This window comes from Salvelinus sp. IW2-2015, linkage group LG8 (genome assembly GCF_002910315.2).
Source record: "Salvelinus sp. IW2-2015 linkage group LG8, ASM291031v2, whole genome shotgun sequence".
Classification (NCBI taxonomy): Eukaryota; Metazoa; Chordata; class Actinopteri; order Salmoniformes; family Salmonidae; genus Salvelinus; species Salvelinus sp. IW2-2015.
In genome coordinates, this window is record NC_036848.1 from 209,629 (window position 1) to 227,920 (window position 18,292).

General features: G+C 41.0%; 1 protein-coding gene across 1 annotated transcript in view; it reads right to left on the reverse strand.

The window, feature by feature from the left end:
• Window positions 1-8,134: 8,134 nt before the first annotated feature.
• Window positions 8,135-18,292, reverse strand: part of LOC111967179 (transforming growth factor-beta-induced protein ig-h3) — a 37,384-nt gene continuing 27,226 nt past the window's right edge. The window contains exons 8-17 of the mRNA XM_023992045.2: window positions 18,064-18,276; window positions 17,516-17,653; window positions 17,152-17,294; window positions 14,869-15,005; window positions 14,194-14,324; window positions 11,141-11,265; window positions 8,688-8,790; window positions 8,501-8,559; window positions 8,311-8,338; window positions 8,135-8,226 (exon numbers count right to left, since the gene is read on the reverse strand). Coding sequence (XP_023847813.1) covers window positions 8,165-8,226; window positions 8,311-8,338; window positions 8,501-8,559; window positions 8,688-8,790; window positions 11,141-11,265; window positions 14,194-14,324; window positions 14,869-15,005; window positions 17,152-17,294; window positions 17,516-17,653; window positions 18,064-18,276 — 1,139 coding nt within the window. The 3' untranslated portion in view covers window positions 8,135-8,164. The remainder of the gene's footprint in view (window positions 8,227-8,310; window positions 8,339-8,500; window positions 8,560-8,687; window positions 8,791-11,140; window positions 11,266-14,193; window positions 14,325-14,868; window positions 15,006-17,151; window positions 17,295-17,515; window positions 17,654-18,063; window positions 18,277-18,292) is intronic.

The following is an 18,292-nucleotide window of genomic DNA, read 5'->3' on the forward strand; positions in this document are numbered from 1 at the left end:
AAACAAGTATATCTACCTAACATTTCCACAGATACTACCTTAATACACACAAGTGTAAGGGATAAAGATATGTACAGAAGATATATGAATGAGTATTGATGGTACAGAACGGCATAGGCAAGATGCAGTAGATGGTTATAGAGTACAGTATATACATATAGATGAGTAATGGTAGGGTATGTAAACTAATTAGTGCATAGTTAAGTGGTAGTGAACATGTATTACATAAAGATGGGGAAATTCTCTTCTGCTGTGAAGAAACCAGCTGGCTGCACCGACTCCGTTAGCGTCTCTTGAGTTAGCCATGTTTCCGTGAAGCAGAGAACGTTACAATCTCTGATGTCTCTCTGGAATGTTACCCTTGCTCGGATTTCATCAACCTTATTGTCAAGAGATTGGACATTGGCGAGTAGTATGCTAGGGAGTGGAGCGCGATGTGCCCGTCTCCGTAGCCTGACCAGGAGACCGCTACGTTTGCCCCTTTTCGGCTGGGATCAGATCCATTGTATTGGGTGGAAGGCAAAACACAGGATCCGCTTCGGGAAAGTCATATTCCTGGTTGTAACGATGGTGAGTTGACGTTGCTCTTATATTCAGTAGTTCCTCCCGACTGTATGTAATGAAACCTAAGATTACCTGGGGTACCAATGTAAGGAATAACACATAAAAAAACACAATACTGCATATTTTCCAAGGAACGCGAAGCGAGGCGGCCATCTCGGTCGGCACCGGAAGTAAAAGTGGCAGAATAACTACAATCTAGCAATTAAAACACTGGTGTGATAGATGTGCAGAAGATGAGTGTGCAAGTAGAGATACTGGGGTACAAAGGAGCAAAATAAATAAAATAACAGTATGGGAGATGAGGTAGTTGGATGGGCTATTTACAGATGGGCTATGTACAGGTGCAGTGACTATGCACCCCAACCAGAAGCCATGGATTACAGGCAACATCCGCACTGAGCTAAAGGCTAGAGCTGCCACTTTCAAGGAGTGGGATATTAATCCAGACACTTATAAGAAACCCAGATATGACTGCTGACGAGCCGTCAAACAAGCAGTGTGTCAATACAAGACTAAGATCGAATCCTACGACACCAGCTCTGACACTCCACAGATGTGGCAGGGCTTGCAAACTATCACGGATTACAAAGGGAAACCCAGCCGCAAGCTTTCCAGCGACGCTAGCCTACCAGACAAACGAAATGCCTTCTATGCTTGCTTTACGGCAAAGCAGCTGTTCTGGACGACTGTGTGATCTTGCTCTCGGTAGCCGATGTGAGTAAGACCTTTAAACAGGTTAACATTCACAAGGCCGCAGGGCCAGATGGAATACCAGGACGCGTACTCAAAGCATGCGCTGACCTGGGATGATGGCAAGTGTCTTCACTAACATTTAAAACCTATKCCTGACCCGGTCTGTAATACCAACTTGTTTTAAGCAGACCACCATAGTCCCCAAGAACACCAACAGTCATTTAGGCAGGTTATCGCCCCGTAGCACTCACATCTATATCCAAGAAATGCATTGAAAGGCTGGTCATGGCTCACATCAACACCATCATCCCAGTCACCCTGGACCCATTCCAATTTGCATTCTGCCCCAACAGATGACGCAATCTCTATTGCACTCCACACTGCCTTCACCCACCTGGACAAAGGAACACCATAGTCCCCTCCAAGCGCATCACCAAGCTCAGGACCCTGGGACGGAACACCTCCCTCTGCAACTGGATCATGGACTTCCTGACAGGCCACCCCCAGGCGGTGAGGGTAGGCAACAATTTATACACCACGCTGACCATTAACATGGGGGCCCCTCAGGGGTGTGTGCTTATACTCCTGTACTCCCTGTTCACCCCCGACTGTGTGGCCGTGCACGACTCAAACACCATCGTCAAGTTTACTGATGACACGACAGTGGTAGGACTGATTAACGACGACAATGAGGCAGCCTATAGGGAGGAGGTCAGAAACCTGAGCGTGTGGTGCCAGGACAACAACCTCTCTGTCAACAAAACAAAGGAACCTTTTTGTGGACTACAGGAAACGGACTACAGGAAACGGAGGGGCGAGCACGCCCCCCATTCACATCAATAGAACTGTGGTGGAGCAGGTAAAAACGCTTCAAGATCCTCAGTGTCCACATCACTAAGGAATTAACATGGTCCACACACACCCATCCACAAAGTTGCGAACAGGGCACGACAGCACCTCTTCCCCCTCAGGAGGCTGAAAAGATTTGACACGGGCACTCATATACTCAAAAAGTTATACAGCTGGACCATTAAGAGCATCTTGGCTGGTTGCATCACCGCTTGATACGGCAACTGCAAGACACCCTCAGAGGGTTGTGAGTGGGCCGAACTCCCTGCCATCCAGGACCTCTATACCAGGCGGTGTCAGAGGAAGGACCAAAAAAAATGGTCAAAGTCTCCAGCCACCCAAACCATAAACTGTTCCCTCTGTTACCGCACGGCAAGCGGTACCAGTACACCAAGTCTGGAACCAAGAGGGCCCTGAACAGCTTCTACCCCCAAGCCATAAGTCTGCTAAACAAGACTGCTAGATAGCTAATTAAATGGCTACCTGGACTACCTGTATTGACTTCTCTTGCACTGACTCAGCGCGCACACACACACACACACACACACACACACACACACACACACACACACACACACACACACACACACACACACACATCACAACAAACACACACACACACACACACACACACACAACACACACACACACACACACACACACACTCGACTCGACTCCGACTCGACTCGACACACTAACACCATTACTCACCACCACTGCTGTCTATTAACTATCCTGTTCTCTAGTCACTTTACCCCTACCTATATGTACACACCAGTGACGGCTGGTGGGAGGAGCTATAAGAGGACAGGCTCCTTGTAATGTCTGGAATGGAATAAATTGAACGGAGTCAAACACATCATACATATGGAAAGTGTTCCATTGATTCCATTCCAGCCATTACAATGAGCCCGTCCTCCAATAGCTCCTCCAGTCAGCCTCCACTGATACATACGGTAGATACCTCAATGACCTCTTACCTGTGCACATCGACTCGTTACTGATGTTCATTTTTAATCATTAGTCACTGTGTATTTATTCCTTGTGTCACAATTTAAATATGTTTTTTTTATATCTTTAATTTGTTGGAAAAGGACCTGTCAGTAATCATTTACACTTTAAGTCTACACTAGTGGTGCCTAACCATTTTCGGTTAATGTACCACTAAGTACATTTTTCTCTACCCGGAGTAACCCCGGAGTACCCCCTCGTGTGCATTTTACCAGTAGGCCTATGGTCTCATGAGTCTCATCAAGTACCCCCTGTGAATAGGCCATGTACACACCAGGGGTCCTAGTACCTCTAATTGGGAAACACTGGTAAACCTGTTGTTTACGAAGGAAGTGACAAATAACATTTGAGTTGATAAAAATGAGGAAGCAATAGATTTTTATTCAAGAATAGGGCTACCTAGAATAAATGGTGAATTGCATTGCTTTTCATGTTTGACTATATATATTTTATACATACATGCAATAGTCTCCATTCATTGTAACAGTATATCGTTTAGCTTGGCTACATTGTAATAATGTTTCGAGCTTTGTAGGGTTGTGCTTCGGCTCTGGTACGTCACACAAGTTGGCTCCAGTCTGTCTGGGGTTCACTTCACGAGAGAGAGGCGACCAATGGAAAGTGTGTCCCGCAGTAACGTTGCTATCCCTACCAAATGAATTACTTGTGTTCCCGCGACAAACACGTTTTCCAGCTGCTATCTTTTCTATGGCACTTGTCTTTTCACCATAGAATTAAATTATGAAGTCATGTGTGGACAAGTTTGAATCACGTGAAAACGGCTTACACAACCCCACAACAAACTGCAACAAACGCAATTGAACAACCACCGATCAAAAAACAGAGTTGGTGAGGTGTGCGCCGCTCGTCTGTGTTTGTTGGGTTGTGGTTTGTCTGATTCGACACGTCCAATCGGCGTATGTTCATCACTATTCTTGTGGCGTTTGTTAAGACAGTGGCTACAGCCGCTCCAAAAGATGCAACTGGAAGGATCCGCCACTAGTGGGCAGTCTTCCTTCACACTTAACAAGTTATTTTTTTGATGAGACAAGCTGAAAGACAGACAGGAAGGAGCAGGCCGACAGACAGGAAGGAGCAGGCCGACAGACAGCGACAGACAGGAAGGAGCAGGCCGACAGACAGCGACAGACAGGAAGGAAGGAGGAGGCAGACAGATAGAGAAATTCCCAGCACTATATTAGACATTGCAACATGACTTGCGTAGTTAAATAAAGGTTAAATAAAAATAATAAAACACTGGATAATTGAAGTTATAAAAACCAAGTATATAGATGAATTTATGTTTTAATCAGATAATGGACAGTTAATTATTTTGTATTGAACCTTTATTTAACTAGGCAAGTCAGTTAAGAATTTTTATTTTATTTACAACGACGGACTACACCGGCCAAAACCGGACGACGCTGGGCCAATTGTGCGCCGCCTTATGGGACTCCCAATCACGGCCGGATGTGATGCAGCCTGAAGTGTGGTGTTGTCTCTCAAATCAAATTAAACTTTATTTGTCACATGCGACGAATACAACATGTGTAGACCTTACCGTGAAATGCTTACTTACAAGCTCTTAACTAACAGTGCAGTTCAAGCAGAGTTAAGAAAATATTTACCAAATAAACAAAAGTTTTAAAAAATTATAATAATACAAAGTAACACAATCACATAACAATAACGAGGCTATATATATACAGGACACACATCTCTTGTCCTGATGTGTGTTTTGTCCTATATATATTTTATTTTATTTATTTATTCCCAGCCCCCCTCCCCGCAGGAGGCATTTTGCCTTTTGGTAGGCCTTCATTGTAAATAATAATTTGTTCTTATTAACTGACTTGCCTAGTTAAATAAAGGTTACATTAAATAAAAAATAAAGAGAGACATAAGACAACAACAATGTTACAGCTGTAACCTATGGGAGAACCATGTATCCACTGTCTCCTCAGAATGAAAAGCAGTACGGTAATGTTCTTGGGGAGACGGAGGAAACCAACCCCCTACAACGGGTTTAGAATTTCAACAGGCGGAAACAGAACTGCGAGGGAAGGCGCTCCTGGATCAGAATGTAAGTACACAGCAATGTCAATAACAGATGGAAGGGACAGGGTGATACTGTATTTCAAGACCTGATGTACAGAAAACCTATTTTGACTTGTGGTTTTCACTCATTTCCTTTATCACTCCTTTAAGTTCGATTCTTTCATTAAAGGCTTAAAATAGGCCTACAGTTTACTCTAAGTCCTCATTTATTTACTTAGCCTATAGGCTATTATTTTAGCCTATAAGTTCCATACTCTACGAATCACCCATAGACAGATACTCTCCCTTTGATGAAAGGAAATTAATTGGTTTGTAGATCTTTATTGACAGCTCTCACATTTAACGCAGGAGATACAATACCCGTTTGATCTGTTCCCCAAATTCCCAGCCGCAACTTGGGTGTTCTCTTGACATAAGTGGGCCACTGTAGGTCAAGCCTGGTCATGTTAATGGGTGTATCAGGGGGGCAACAGATGGACCACAGGTCAACCATCGTATAGGGGCTGGAGGCCTTCTGTTCTGGTGAGAAACATCTGCCACTATCAATACAGAGAGAAAGACATAATCTTATGTAACAAGGATCTGTTTGTGCTCTCTTGCCAACTTTTATGATCATCAATATGGTCATGAAAATGACCTTTAGGAGTTGGAAATAGAGCACAAACTGATCTTGGACCAGTGTATAGAAAAATGTAGGTACAACTGGTGATTGTTAGGTCAAGACACCCTCTTCGCTGATGTCGTGAAACATCCTGCTCTGTCAGAGATGAGTGATCATTGTTGGAATTACAACTTTAATATAGAAAGAACAAAGCTCTCAGGCTAGCCTTAGTAGGCTACCTGTCTTTCCTCTCCTAGTATGGGTAACAGCTGTGTTCAGGGATGAAAGTGTTATGGCTAGGTGTCTTGAAGAAGTGTTAAAGCCACAGGAACAGGACCAGTAGAGGAATACATGAGGTGAAAGTAGTACTAAAACCAATGTGTTTTTAATAGTACCACATGTGTTCCATATTACAGGGCAATAACGGGCGCTAGGCCGACTTCATCACAGTCCAGGAGGGCACAGTTAAGATAAAGAAGGAATGAAACAGAGGATTGAACTTAAACAATGGGTACATTGACATAGAAACCGTCTGAACTTGCATGACTTTTGCATTTAAAATGGTGTGCCAATCTACCATGTCTTGCTGAAACAATATACTATAGGCTACTAGTAGCATGTAATAAACTACATGACATCCAGCAACAACATTAAGTCACTACATGTTTGGTTACTGATGTAATAGTAAGGATGTAACAATAGGACTCTTCCTGACTTTCTTTGCTCCATCTGTTACCTTGAGCAACAAGTCTCTTATAAAATCAGAACTCTGACATTAGAGAGTTCCAGAATTCGGTGGGAATTCCAGAACTCGAATAAGTGCCGTGACCTTTGCCTTCTCCATAATCTGTCTCACAATATTTAGACTTGTTAAATAGTTTCTTGGCATCCAGACCAGTCAGTGGCCTCCAGTTCCTGACCAGGGCTCCTAGTCAGTGGTCTCTCTGCCCCCTGTAGCTCCAACAGCTTGGTAGTGTCTGCTCCAGAGTGTAAAACACTTTTGGAATGTTTCATTCATTGTTTCCGGATCATTTTCCGGGAGGCCTGCCAACTGGGAGCTGGCTATTACACGCATATATCTGTCTCTCTCGCTTTCTCTCTCGCTCTACCTTACAACATTCTTATACACTGCCCTTCTCCCGAGGCTCAACTAAGAAACTGGAACTCACAGTAAGGGTTCCTATGTTCTAATTTCTTGACAGATAACAATTCTTACTTTTCCCCCCTCCAGAGAAAATACATACATAAACTTCAAAAAGATTTGAAAACTTAACATTAAAGTCAATGTTAGTGAGTGGTGAATTGAAAGTATTGGTCTTGGATTCAAGTATTATTGAAATCACAATCACATGGATGGGGAAAAAAATGTCCTTTTCAGTTCCTGTACACTGAGGTGTTGACTTTGTTCTACAGAAGGATCTGTGAGGGTGGTTTTCAGCAGGAGTTAGTTTAATTCAAACAGAAGGAAGACATTGTTCTCAGACATTGGATAGGCTACGTCCCAAACGGCACCCTATTCCCTATACAGTACACTGCCTTTGACCAGAGCCCTAGTAGTACACTATAAAGGGAATAGGATGCCATTTGGAACGCAGATAATATGATATAATATACACAATTGCCATGCCAATATCTTGAAACACTGACGTGTTGTCATGGATAGAAGTTTAAGAAATCCAAACAAATTCTGGGTCTACAAAATGAACATTTTATTTTTGAAATGTGCGACCATTGCTCTTTGGTTTCCACACAAAAAATATATTGCTACAGTATGTTACACATGGAAAGCATGTGACTTGACTGTGGGTGCATTATTGTTTTCAACAGGTTTAATGACAACAACAAAAGTGAAAGAGAATGAGAACTCAAGAGGCCATGACTTCAACCTTAATTTGCGTGTACACGAATAGCTTTTCCGTTCCAGCCTAAACATGCGAAACATGCTACATCTATCATATCCAAACAAAATACAGTATACATTTCTCCCCCCAAAAAATCTGCTCTGCGTTTACATTTAAAAACAGAAGTCACGTGTGAACATTCAAAACACTTTGATCAAAATACAGTATATGTAGTCATAGCTAGTTGCTGTTTTTCTGGTTAACCATTTTCACATTAAAGAAAACAGACAAGTAATTCTATTCAATTCAAATCTTTGGTTTTTGGTATATGAAAACAATTATATAACATATTCCACTAAGCGATATCCCATCTCTGTCTTCATCTAATGCTTCGTTATTATTGATAATCTTTGACAAAATTAGATCGATAAGACTCCCTTGTAGAGTTCCAGATAAGAATATATTCCATAAACAAAAGGAACAATCCCCTGATTTTGTGTTGATGTACTGTAGGCAATTATGTTTTTTTTCTCCTCTTAAATTTGTTTTACTGGACGCGAGTCATCGTCCTGCTGGAGAGACTTTTCCTGACCTTCTGGAAGAGATCATCTGAAACAAAACAAAGATCATAACAACCTTTAACACCAGTTCAACAACAGAGACTGTGAGAGATATAGATCAGAGAGTAGTTACCATTTTTGACTCCGATTCTTGAGTCCGTCTGTGAAAAAAGGAATACAACAATATTTAGATACTAATTTACAAATACAAAAACAAATTTTTAAGATAATGAACATTCACACAGCTCCGGATTTACAACAACGGTCATCTTATAAGACAGTCGAAAGAGATGTGATAAGTTAACCGTCTATAAATGTCTTACTCTCATGGAAGAGGCAGTCCTGATGGGGTCATCAGCCTGTTCCCTGTCAACCTTAGGAGCTGGAGGAGAGAGAGAGAGAACGAGACAGAGTTGGAATGACAATTGGAGGATAATACAATGCGTTAAAAAAACAGTCATGTGAAATGGTTTATTCAGTATTCATGGACAGTAAAGCGATTGTTCTTACGCAGTGGCTTTATGATGGCTCCCACAGCGTGGACAACTCCATTGGTGGCCATCAAGTCGGCTTCAACCACTGGGACCTTGTTGATGTACACGGTCTGGTTCTTCTGAAGGAGAAAAAACATACACGTCATTTATAAGATGATACTTCATATTTTCATAACAGGGGTTCAAGACAATCAAGTCATGTTGAAAGAATGGATATCAATGCATTGTACACACATGATGTAAGCAATAGAAGTACACAACAAAATAAGTACCTCTTTTCTCCACTGAAAACAAAATCATCAATAAAAAGAAAAACATGTACATGTCAGTACTGATATTACATGGTAGTACATGTTAGTACATGTTTGTACTGATATTACATGTTAGTACGTGTTTGTACTGATATTACATGGTAGTACATGTTAGTACATGTTTGTACTGATATTACATGGTAGTACATGTTTGTACTGATATTACATGGTAGTACATGTTAGTACATGTTTGTACTGATATTACATGGTAGTACATGTTAGTACATGTTTGTACTGATATTACATGGTAGTACATGTCAGTACTGATATTACATGGTAGTACATGTCTGTAAACTGATATTACATGGTAGTACATGTCTGTACTGATATTACATGGTAGTACATGTCAGTACATCTGATATTACATGGTAGTCATAGTACATGTCTGTACTGATATTACATGGTAGTACATGTCAGTACTGATATTACATGGTAGTACATGTCAGTACTGATATTACATGGTAGTACATGTCAGTAACTGAATATTACATGGTAGTACATGTCAGTACTGATATTACATGGTAGTAACATGTCAGTTAACTGATATTACATGGTAGTACATGTCAGTACTGATATTACATGGTAGTACATGTCAGTACTGATATATTACATGGTAGTACATGTTAGTAGTATCAATATCAAACGTGTGTTATAGGATCACATAGTTACAGGATCACATGTGTTCTAGGATCATGTGTTCTAGGATCAAATTGTTCTTGGATCATGTGTTCTAGGATCATATTGTTCCAGGATCATGTGTTTCTAGGATCATATTGTTCCAGGATCATGTGTTCTAGGATCATTGTTCTAAGATCAAATTGTTCCAGGATCATGTGTTCTAGGATCAATGTGTTCTAGGATCATGTGTTCTAGGATCATATTGTTCCAGGATCATGTGTTCTAGGATCATATTGTCCAGGATCATGTGTTCTAGGATCATATTGTTCTAAGATCAAATTGTTCCAGGATCATGTGTTCTAGGATCATATTGTTCCAGGATCATGTGTTCTAGGATCATATTGTTCCAGGATCATGTGTTCTAGGATCATATTGTTCTAAGATCAAATTGTTCCAGGATCATGTGTTCGGATCATGTGTTCTAGGATCATGTGTTCTAGGATCATATTGTTCCAGGATCATGTGTTCTAGGATCACATAGTTACAGGATCACATGTGTTCTAGGATCATGTGTTCTAGGATCAAATTGTTCTTGATCATGTGTTCTAGGATCATATTGTTCCAGGATCATGTGTTCTAGGATCATATTGTTCCAGGATCATGTGTTCTAGGATCATATTGTTCTAAAGATCAAATTGTTCCAGGATCATGTGTTCTAGGATCATGTGTTCTAGGATCATGTGTTCTAGGATCATATTGTTCCAGGATCATGTGTTCTAGGATCATATTGTTCCAGGATCATGTGTTCTAGGATCATATTGTTCTAAGATCAAATTGTTCCAGGATCATGTGTTCTAGGATCATGTGTTCCAGGATAATATTGTTCCAGAATCATGGTTTTCTAGGATCATGTGTTCTAGGATAAATATGTTCCGGGATCATGTGTTCTAGGATCATGTGTTCTAGGATCAAATTGTTCTCGGATCATGTGTTCTAGGATCAAATTGTTCTAGATCAAATTGTTCTAGGATCAAATTGTTTTAGGATCAAATTGTTCTAGGATCATGTGTTCTAGGATCAAATTGTTCTAGGATCATGTGTTCTAGGATCATGTGTTCTAGGATCAAATTGTTCTAGGATCATGTGTTCTAGGATCAAATTGTTCTAGGATCAAATTGTTTCTTAGGATCATGTGTTCTAGGATCAAATTGTTCTCGGATCAATGTGTTTAGGAATAAATTGTTTCTAGATCATGTTCTAGATCAAATGTTCTAGGATCATGTGTTCTAGGATCAAATTGTTCTAGGATCATGTGTTCTAGGATCATGTGTTCTAGGATCAAATTGTTCTAGGACCAAATTGTTCTAGGATCATGTTGTTCTAGGATCAAATTGTTCTAGGATCAAATTGTTCTAGGATCATGTGTTCTAGGATCAAATTGTTCTAGGATCATTGTGTTCTAGGATCAATGTGTTCTAGGATCAAATTGTTCTAGGATCATATTGTTCCAGGATCAAACAGTCACGAGCGCCTACTGTACCATGTTCAGCTCCAGCTTGTCTCCCTGCAGAGGCTTCAGTCTGGTATGGGAGCCCACTCCTCCACTGACCAGAATCTCCTTAGCCATGTGGTACTTCAACACACTGGCCAGCTCCTTGGGGTTGCCTAGACAACAAGCTGATATTAGCACACCTACTGGATCATGTTGTATCTCTATGGTCTAGACGTTTACAAACAGAGGAATTAGGAAAACTACCAGTCCGCATTAAAACACTGAAGAATGAATATTTGCTTAAAAAGTGAAAAGGAATTGGTTGTGCAAGATACAACACGGAACTGATGAGTTATTAAGGTACTTGGCATACACTTTAGCATTACAGCTACATTCTTATTGCTGTGGCCATGTGATTGAACATGAAGTTATTCAACATGATGCTAACGTTATTTTTTATAAACGTGTCCTGCTCATCTAAACAGTTGTTTTTTGCGAAACGGTTAGAGCAATCATTAACAAACAGCAGTGGGTTATTCGTTTTTATAAATGATTTTATATACCCAAACGAGTGTAATTGTAGCTGCAGTATACTGTAGGTAGGTCATACTGTAACTGAACAACTGGCTCCAGTTAACCACAGCTGTTTGCTATTCATACGTGTGCTAGCATCCAAGATGCATTCCATTGCGTCATCATTTCCTGGGTGTAGATGGGTTATTAGGTTCATTCAAATAGTTCTGTCTGTCTGCCGAACATATTCTCACCGTGGGACAAATGAGGTTGTCCTTAGGTGCCATTGACTTTTTTATTTGCTGGAAAAGTGCTTTGTTTTACAAAGCCAGTCGTGAAACATGTTCACAGTTTGGTTAAGGCAGGATGCCAGTCACCCAAATACACTACATATGGCATGCACTACATATGGCATGCACTACATATGACATACACTACATATGGCATACACTACATATGACATACACTACATATGGCATACACTACATATGACATGCACTACATATGGCATGCACTACATATGGCATACACTACATATGCATTATCATACATGATATATGACAACAACTACAGTATTGGCCATACCTACATTATGGCAATGCACTCATATGGCATAGCACGTGACATATGGCATATCACTACATATCACATACAACTACCTAAGACATATATATACCCCACATTATGGCATGCCACGATATGGCATGCCTACAAATGAATGTAGAACAACTACAATAGTGGCATGATATAATAGACACTAAAACAAAATGCTGTGGCAATGTCAAGAGGCACACTACGATATACATGCACGTATATTCATATGGGCAAATATAAACACAACTATGGCATAACACTAAACTAATAACATATGGCATAAAACCCCGCACATATGCATGCAACTGACAGTAGTGGGCATAACACGTTATACAATATGGCAATAGCCTAATACAGAATATGGCATTACACCTCACATTGGGCATCTGTCACGACTGCACTGAAACATATGGCATACACTACAATGATGCAAATATCACCACATAATGCATTAATACAGACACATAAATGGCATGCCACCACAATATGGCATGCCCCTCCGAGTGTAGAGCACGACATATGGCATGGCACTACAAATTGGCAATGCAGAAAACTATAAAGTAACAACACATGGCATTAAGTACCACACCAACATAGTGGCACTCACTATACAAACAAGTATTGGCATAATAACACCTACATATGGCAACAATGCATGTGATAATGCTTGATTTGGCGTTTTCTTTTTCTTATCTCTGCCTTGTTTTATGTTGCCAGTTACTGGGTTTAATCCAAGATATTAGAACACTGGGGGTGGACAGTTTCAGCAAGTTGGCTAACATGTGAAACAGAAATACACACTTTCCAAAAACAAGCTCCAAATCAGTTAAAAACATAAAAATAAGATTTCAAAAACACGCTCCAAATCATGTGAAATACAGAAATAAGGCACTTTCCCAAAAAGCAAGGCAATATGGCATTCCAACAGCATATGGCTATGGATGCCACTATTGTATACCAATAATGGCATAATTTAATAACCTAATAATACAACTACAAATGGCATACACTACAATATGACAGGATTGGGCACTTAACATAATGGGCAAATACGATAAAAGTAACACCTACACTAATATGCAGATATACGTAACTAGCACCACACCTCAACATATGGAATAATAGACCCCACAGCGTAATGGGCATATTTAGCACATACGTAAAAAACATATGGCAGCACATCTACCATATGCATTACACACATGTATGGCATGCACTACATATGCATACACCACATATGGCAACACTACATATGGCATACACACAATATGGCATGCATACATTGGCATACACAACATATGCAATGCAACACTACAGATATGGCATCCACCTGACAATAGGCATACACATACCAAATATATGGCAATACAACATCACTAGGCATACATCACATATGGCATACACTACATATGGCATACAGAAATCCACAGTATGCATGCACTACATATGGCATACACTACATATGGAATACCACTGAAACATACCATATGCATGCACACATATGGCATAGCACTACATATGGCATCAGCACATATGCATAGGCATATACACTACATATGAGTGCCAATTCGGAACACTACAATATGGCATAAGCACTACATATGGCAATCACTTACATATGGCAACAGCTACATAAGGCAGTACACCACATATGGCATGCACTACATATGGCATACACTACATATGGCATACACCACATATGACATGCACTACATATGGCATACACTACATATGGCATACACTACATATGGCATACACCACATATGGCATACACTACATATGGCATACACCACATATGGCATACACTACATATGGCATGCACTACATATGGCATACACCACATATGGCATGCATGTGATAGAGCACATATGGCAGAGAGTTGTCTGTTATAATTATCCTAGTCTTACATTACCAGACCTCAACCCTGTGTTCTTGTTTGAGACTGGTTTTGTTTAAGAAAAACTAGAATGTCTGGAGCCAGGGCATGTCCTTACTCATGAGTTTGTTGAGGTCAGCCTTTGGCAAGGCGCTGAAAGCATCGTTGGTGGGAGCGAACACGGTATGAGGACCGGCCTGGTTCATCAGCTCTGTCAAGCCAGCCGTCTGGATGGCACCGACCAACAGACTGGAAAAAAGAAGGGAACACACACTTAGAAAGACCATCCTCAAGAGGAAGAACGAAGACTTGACAGCTGACTGATATCCAACACACACAGTAAAAAAAAAAAAACATCTTCAGAGGAAGAAACAGAACTTGACAGTTGACTAATAGGGAAGTTTAAAAAAAGCATCGATGAGTTGTGGTTTCTGATGTGCCAAATTTACCGAACATGTATGAGTTGAATCATGGCAGGACAGATCACTGGTAGTGAGAAACATACAGAGTAAACAGAAAAGAGCCAGGTCTCTGAACGTGGGTGGAGATGAAGCAGCATATTGCCTTTCAGTTCTGGATAAAACATTAGACGTTTGGAGGGACTTCTRAGGATGTCTAGCTACAGAACACACGCTGTGGAACGTAGGCAGAAGCTACTATCTTTTTTTTTGCTCATATGCTACATGTCTGTTCTTGCTCTTATGAAAATTGAATTATATTGCCTCAAGATATTATTGAGGACAAACTTGGTAATCCTTTTCATTGAATCATTCACTGATTCATTGACTCTCACCTGAATCGGTTATCAGCCTTCAGGACATCCATGATGGTGCCCATTGGGGGAGTCAGGACCTTGTCGACTGTGAACATGCTACCGAAACGGCCGATCTTGTCGTGGGCAACGATACAGGAGTTCTCTATGCACAGGCTCTGTTATTTTGAGAGAGAGAGAGAGAGAAAGAGAGAGAGAGAGAAAAAGAGAGAGAGCAAGAGAGAGAGAGAGAGCGGTTTGTTCTACCCGTCACCATGACAACATCCCAAATAGCATCTTATTATTTATATAGGGCATAGTTTCACTGATCGAATCAACGCAGTACTAGCTACCTTCAATGTAACATATCGAAAGAAAATGAACTATGCAAAACTAACTGTGCAAGATATTTTATTGTAGGCAGAGCGCATTAGAGTATGATTCTATTGCATTGACAGGTACGACTCAGGCCAGTAATCGGTGCGCCATAACCAATCAGAGCTGCAGCAGGCCTATAGGCAAATATCCATTGCTATATATGGATCTGTGCCATTCACATTGAACTGGACTGTGTTTACAGCATGAGCGCTTGTTTTGAGATCAAAGCTGCATGTAGCCACCTGTGCACATTTGTTCATATCCTTTGCTAATTGGTGAGTTATTAGCCCAGTTACAGTTCATTTCTAGTCAACATTGGTGGAGTGGTTGTTTCCTACAAGAGCACAAAACATATGCATTTCTAGACATCTTTGAAAAGCCAGTCAGGTAAAGAGCTTTTTTTTTAATGTCTTAAATGGACAGTGTTGTAATTTGAGACAGGCTTGAATAAGCTTAGTAGCGAATAGACAGAGGGGAGCATAATGTGTCTGTTTCTCTCTAATAATGGTATGAGAATAATAATGAATTTTATTTTGTAAAGTGGTTTCTTTCATCAKACAACACAACATTTTCAGTCACCTCCTTTTCAAAAGTCTCATGGAATGTAGGCCAACATTGAACACCACACATTTCCTGCTATGACAGAACAGCTATTTCCATGTTAAAATGTTATGTGATGCATTTTCTCCATTGTTTTTGATGGTAGACCACTCTGGTAGTCCTACATTATYATCAAATYGKCACAGTAGCCTACTTGACCACTGTTAAAACTGTAACTTAAAGTAGATACAGCCTCAGAGTTCACAGTAAACGCTTGCCGGAAGTTGCACAGAATTTTCACAATGCGCTCAGGAGACTTGACAATGCACTCAGCAGACTTGAAATGTGCTCAGTGTCCCAAAAAAATTAAGAGGGAACATTACCTTTGACCAGAGCCATATGGGCCCTGGTCAAAAGTAGTGCACTATATAGGGAATAGGGTGCCATATGGGCCCTGGTCAAAAGTAGTGCACTATATAGGGAATAGGGTGCCATATGGGCTCTGGTCAAAAGTAGTGCACTATATAGGGAATAGGGTGACATTAGGGACGCACTTGGCTTCCTTCCTGTCTGCCCTTTACTCTGAAATGATGGCTCGCAAGTGGTCTCTCTGTGGAAAAAAGCTTATTGTGGTCGTCTGGAAATTCCATTACAAAGCAGAAATGTGAGAGCTGCTGCCCGAACAACCTTCGTCTGCCACCCAGGAGAGAACAGAGCAGAGCTGTGAAAAACGGTGTGAAACAACATTCTGGATAACTATTCTACAGTATTGTGTCATTGGATCAAAACATGTTTCGGGGGTAAAAGTCCACTAAAATCAGGCTGCCTCCTTCTGTCACTCATTTGGAGAAAATTATGACCAGCCATAAACTGTTCATTGTTAATATGAAAACAGCACAATAACGCTTTGTATAGTTTGGGATAGTTGTATTCAGGATAATCTCTGTAATGAGTTAACCTTAGGAAGAGGGTAATCCTGTAATAGCTTAACCCTTAGGAAGAGGGTAATCTATATAATGAGTTAACCTTAGGAGAGGTAATCTATATAATGAGTTACACCTTAGGAAGAAGGTAATCTATATAGAAGATTAACCTTTAGGAGAGGTAATGCTCCCTGTACAAATGAAAGTTACCTACTAGACAGAGGGTTAATACATGATAATAATTTTAAATGAGTATAACGGGGAACCCTTAGGAAGAGGGTAATCTATATAATGAGTTAACCTTTAGGAAGAGGGTAATCTATATAATGAGTTAACCCTTAGGAAGAGGGTAATCTCTGTAATGAGTCGTCTTTTTGCAGAAGAACACCTGTATTCAGACTCTCTTAATTCAGCTCAATTGATCAATCTGCACCTCTGCTTTTATACCATCTGATGCCAGCTGTAGGTCCTACAGGGTACTTACGTTACGGTAGACGAACACTCGGAGTTTGGTTCCTCCCAGAGTCTCTAGCTCTTGTCCGTAGTACAGTGACCCGGAAGACAGCTGCTCCTTCAGGATGTGGTTCTTCAACAGCTTCTTCAGGTCACCGGTCATTGTCACACCCTCTGTTAACAATAGATACAGAATGTATCAGATTGAGTCAATGAAATGGGTCAAGAATCGTGGCTCAAGTCACTGCTGTTTGTTAGCACAGAGAGAGGGGAGAGGGAGGGAGGGATACAGAGAGAGGGAGAGAGAGAGAGAGAGAGAGAGAGAGGGACAGAGACGGATGGTGATGGGGAGAGAAAAAGATGGAGAGAGAGAGAGCGCCATCGATCGAAGTTACCTTTGAAAGCTTCATTCTGAGGGGTCAGGATGGTCAGAGCCTCTGAGCCAGAAAGGTGGGAGCCAAGATCAGCATCAACAAACAGCTTGGTCGCTGTGGTAACGGCGGATCCCTGGGCCAGCTCCAACAAAGTCTTAGCTTAAAAAGAGATCAGTACATAAATGAACATTTCTCATTGAACAGAGAGACTCTTCATTAGTAGGCTTGAGGTCTTGTCTCAACATGAACCATTGAGTTGAATCTACTTCATATTCAGTGCAGTAGCATTCCAGACAAACTCAGACTCGACTTTCAACTCCTATGCCAGTCAGAGACCTTTTCAGACGTGACTCATCATTACTAATAATCTCATAAAAGAAGGCAGGGATTCATTGGTTTGGATTAGAGGCTTACATTTGGCGTTGACGCAACTCTCAATTTAAGTCTCTGGTTTTCAATACCTGTCTGAGATGAGCTTGTTAATGTAATAATCATGACATTAAGGAGGCAGAGGTCCAATAGTTTGACTCCAAGTCATATACAGACGGCTGTCTATTGGTCTGAATTACCTGAGTCTGGGATGAGGAGCTCGTTAATGTAGTGGATGACTCCGTTGGTCCCCAGCTGATCTTTCTTCTGGATGATGGCCTTCCCGTTGAGGGTCATGTCAGCCCCATCACAGCCCACCTCTAACACAGTCCCCTGTAGGGTCTCCAGAGGAGTGCCAGATGTGATGGACTCTGCACACTGCATGTTCTTCAGGATGTGGTAGTTCAGCAGGTCTGGATGGAGAGTTCA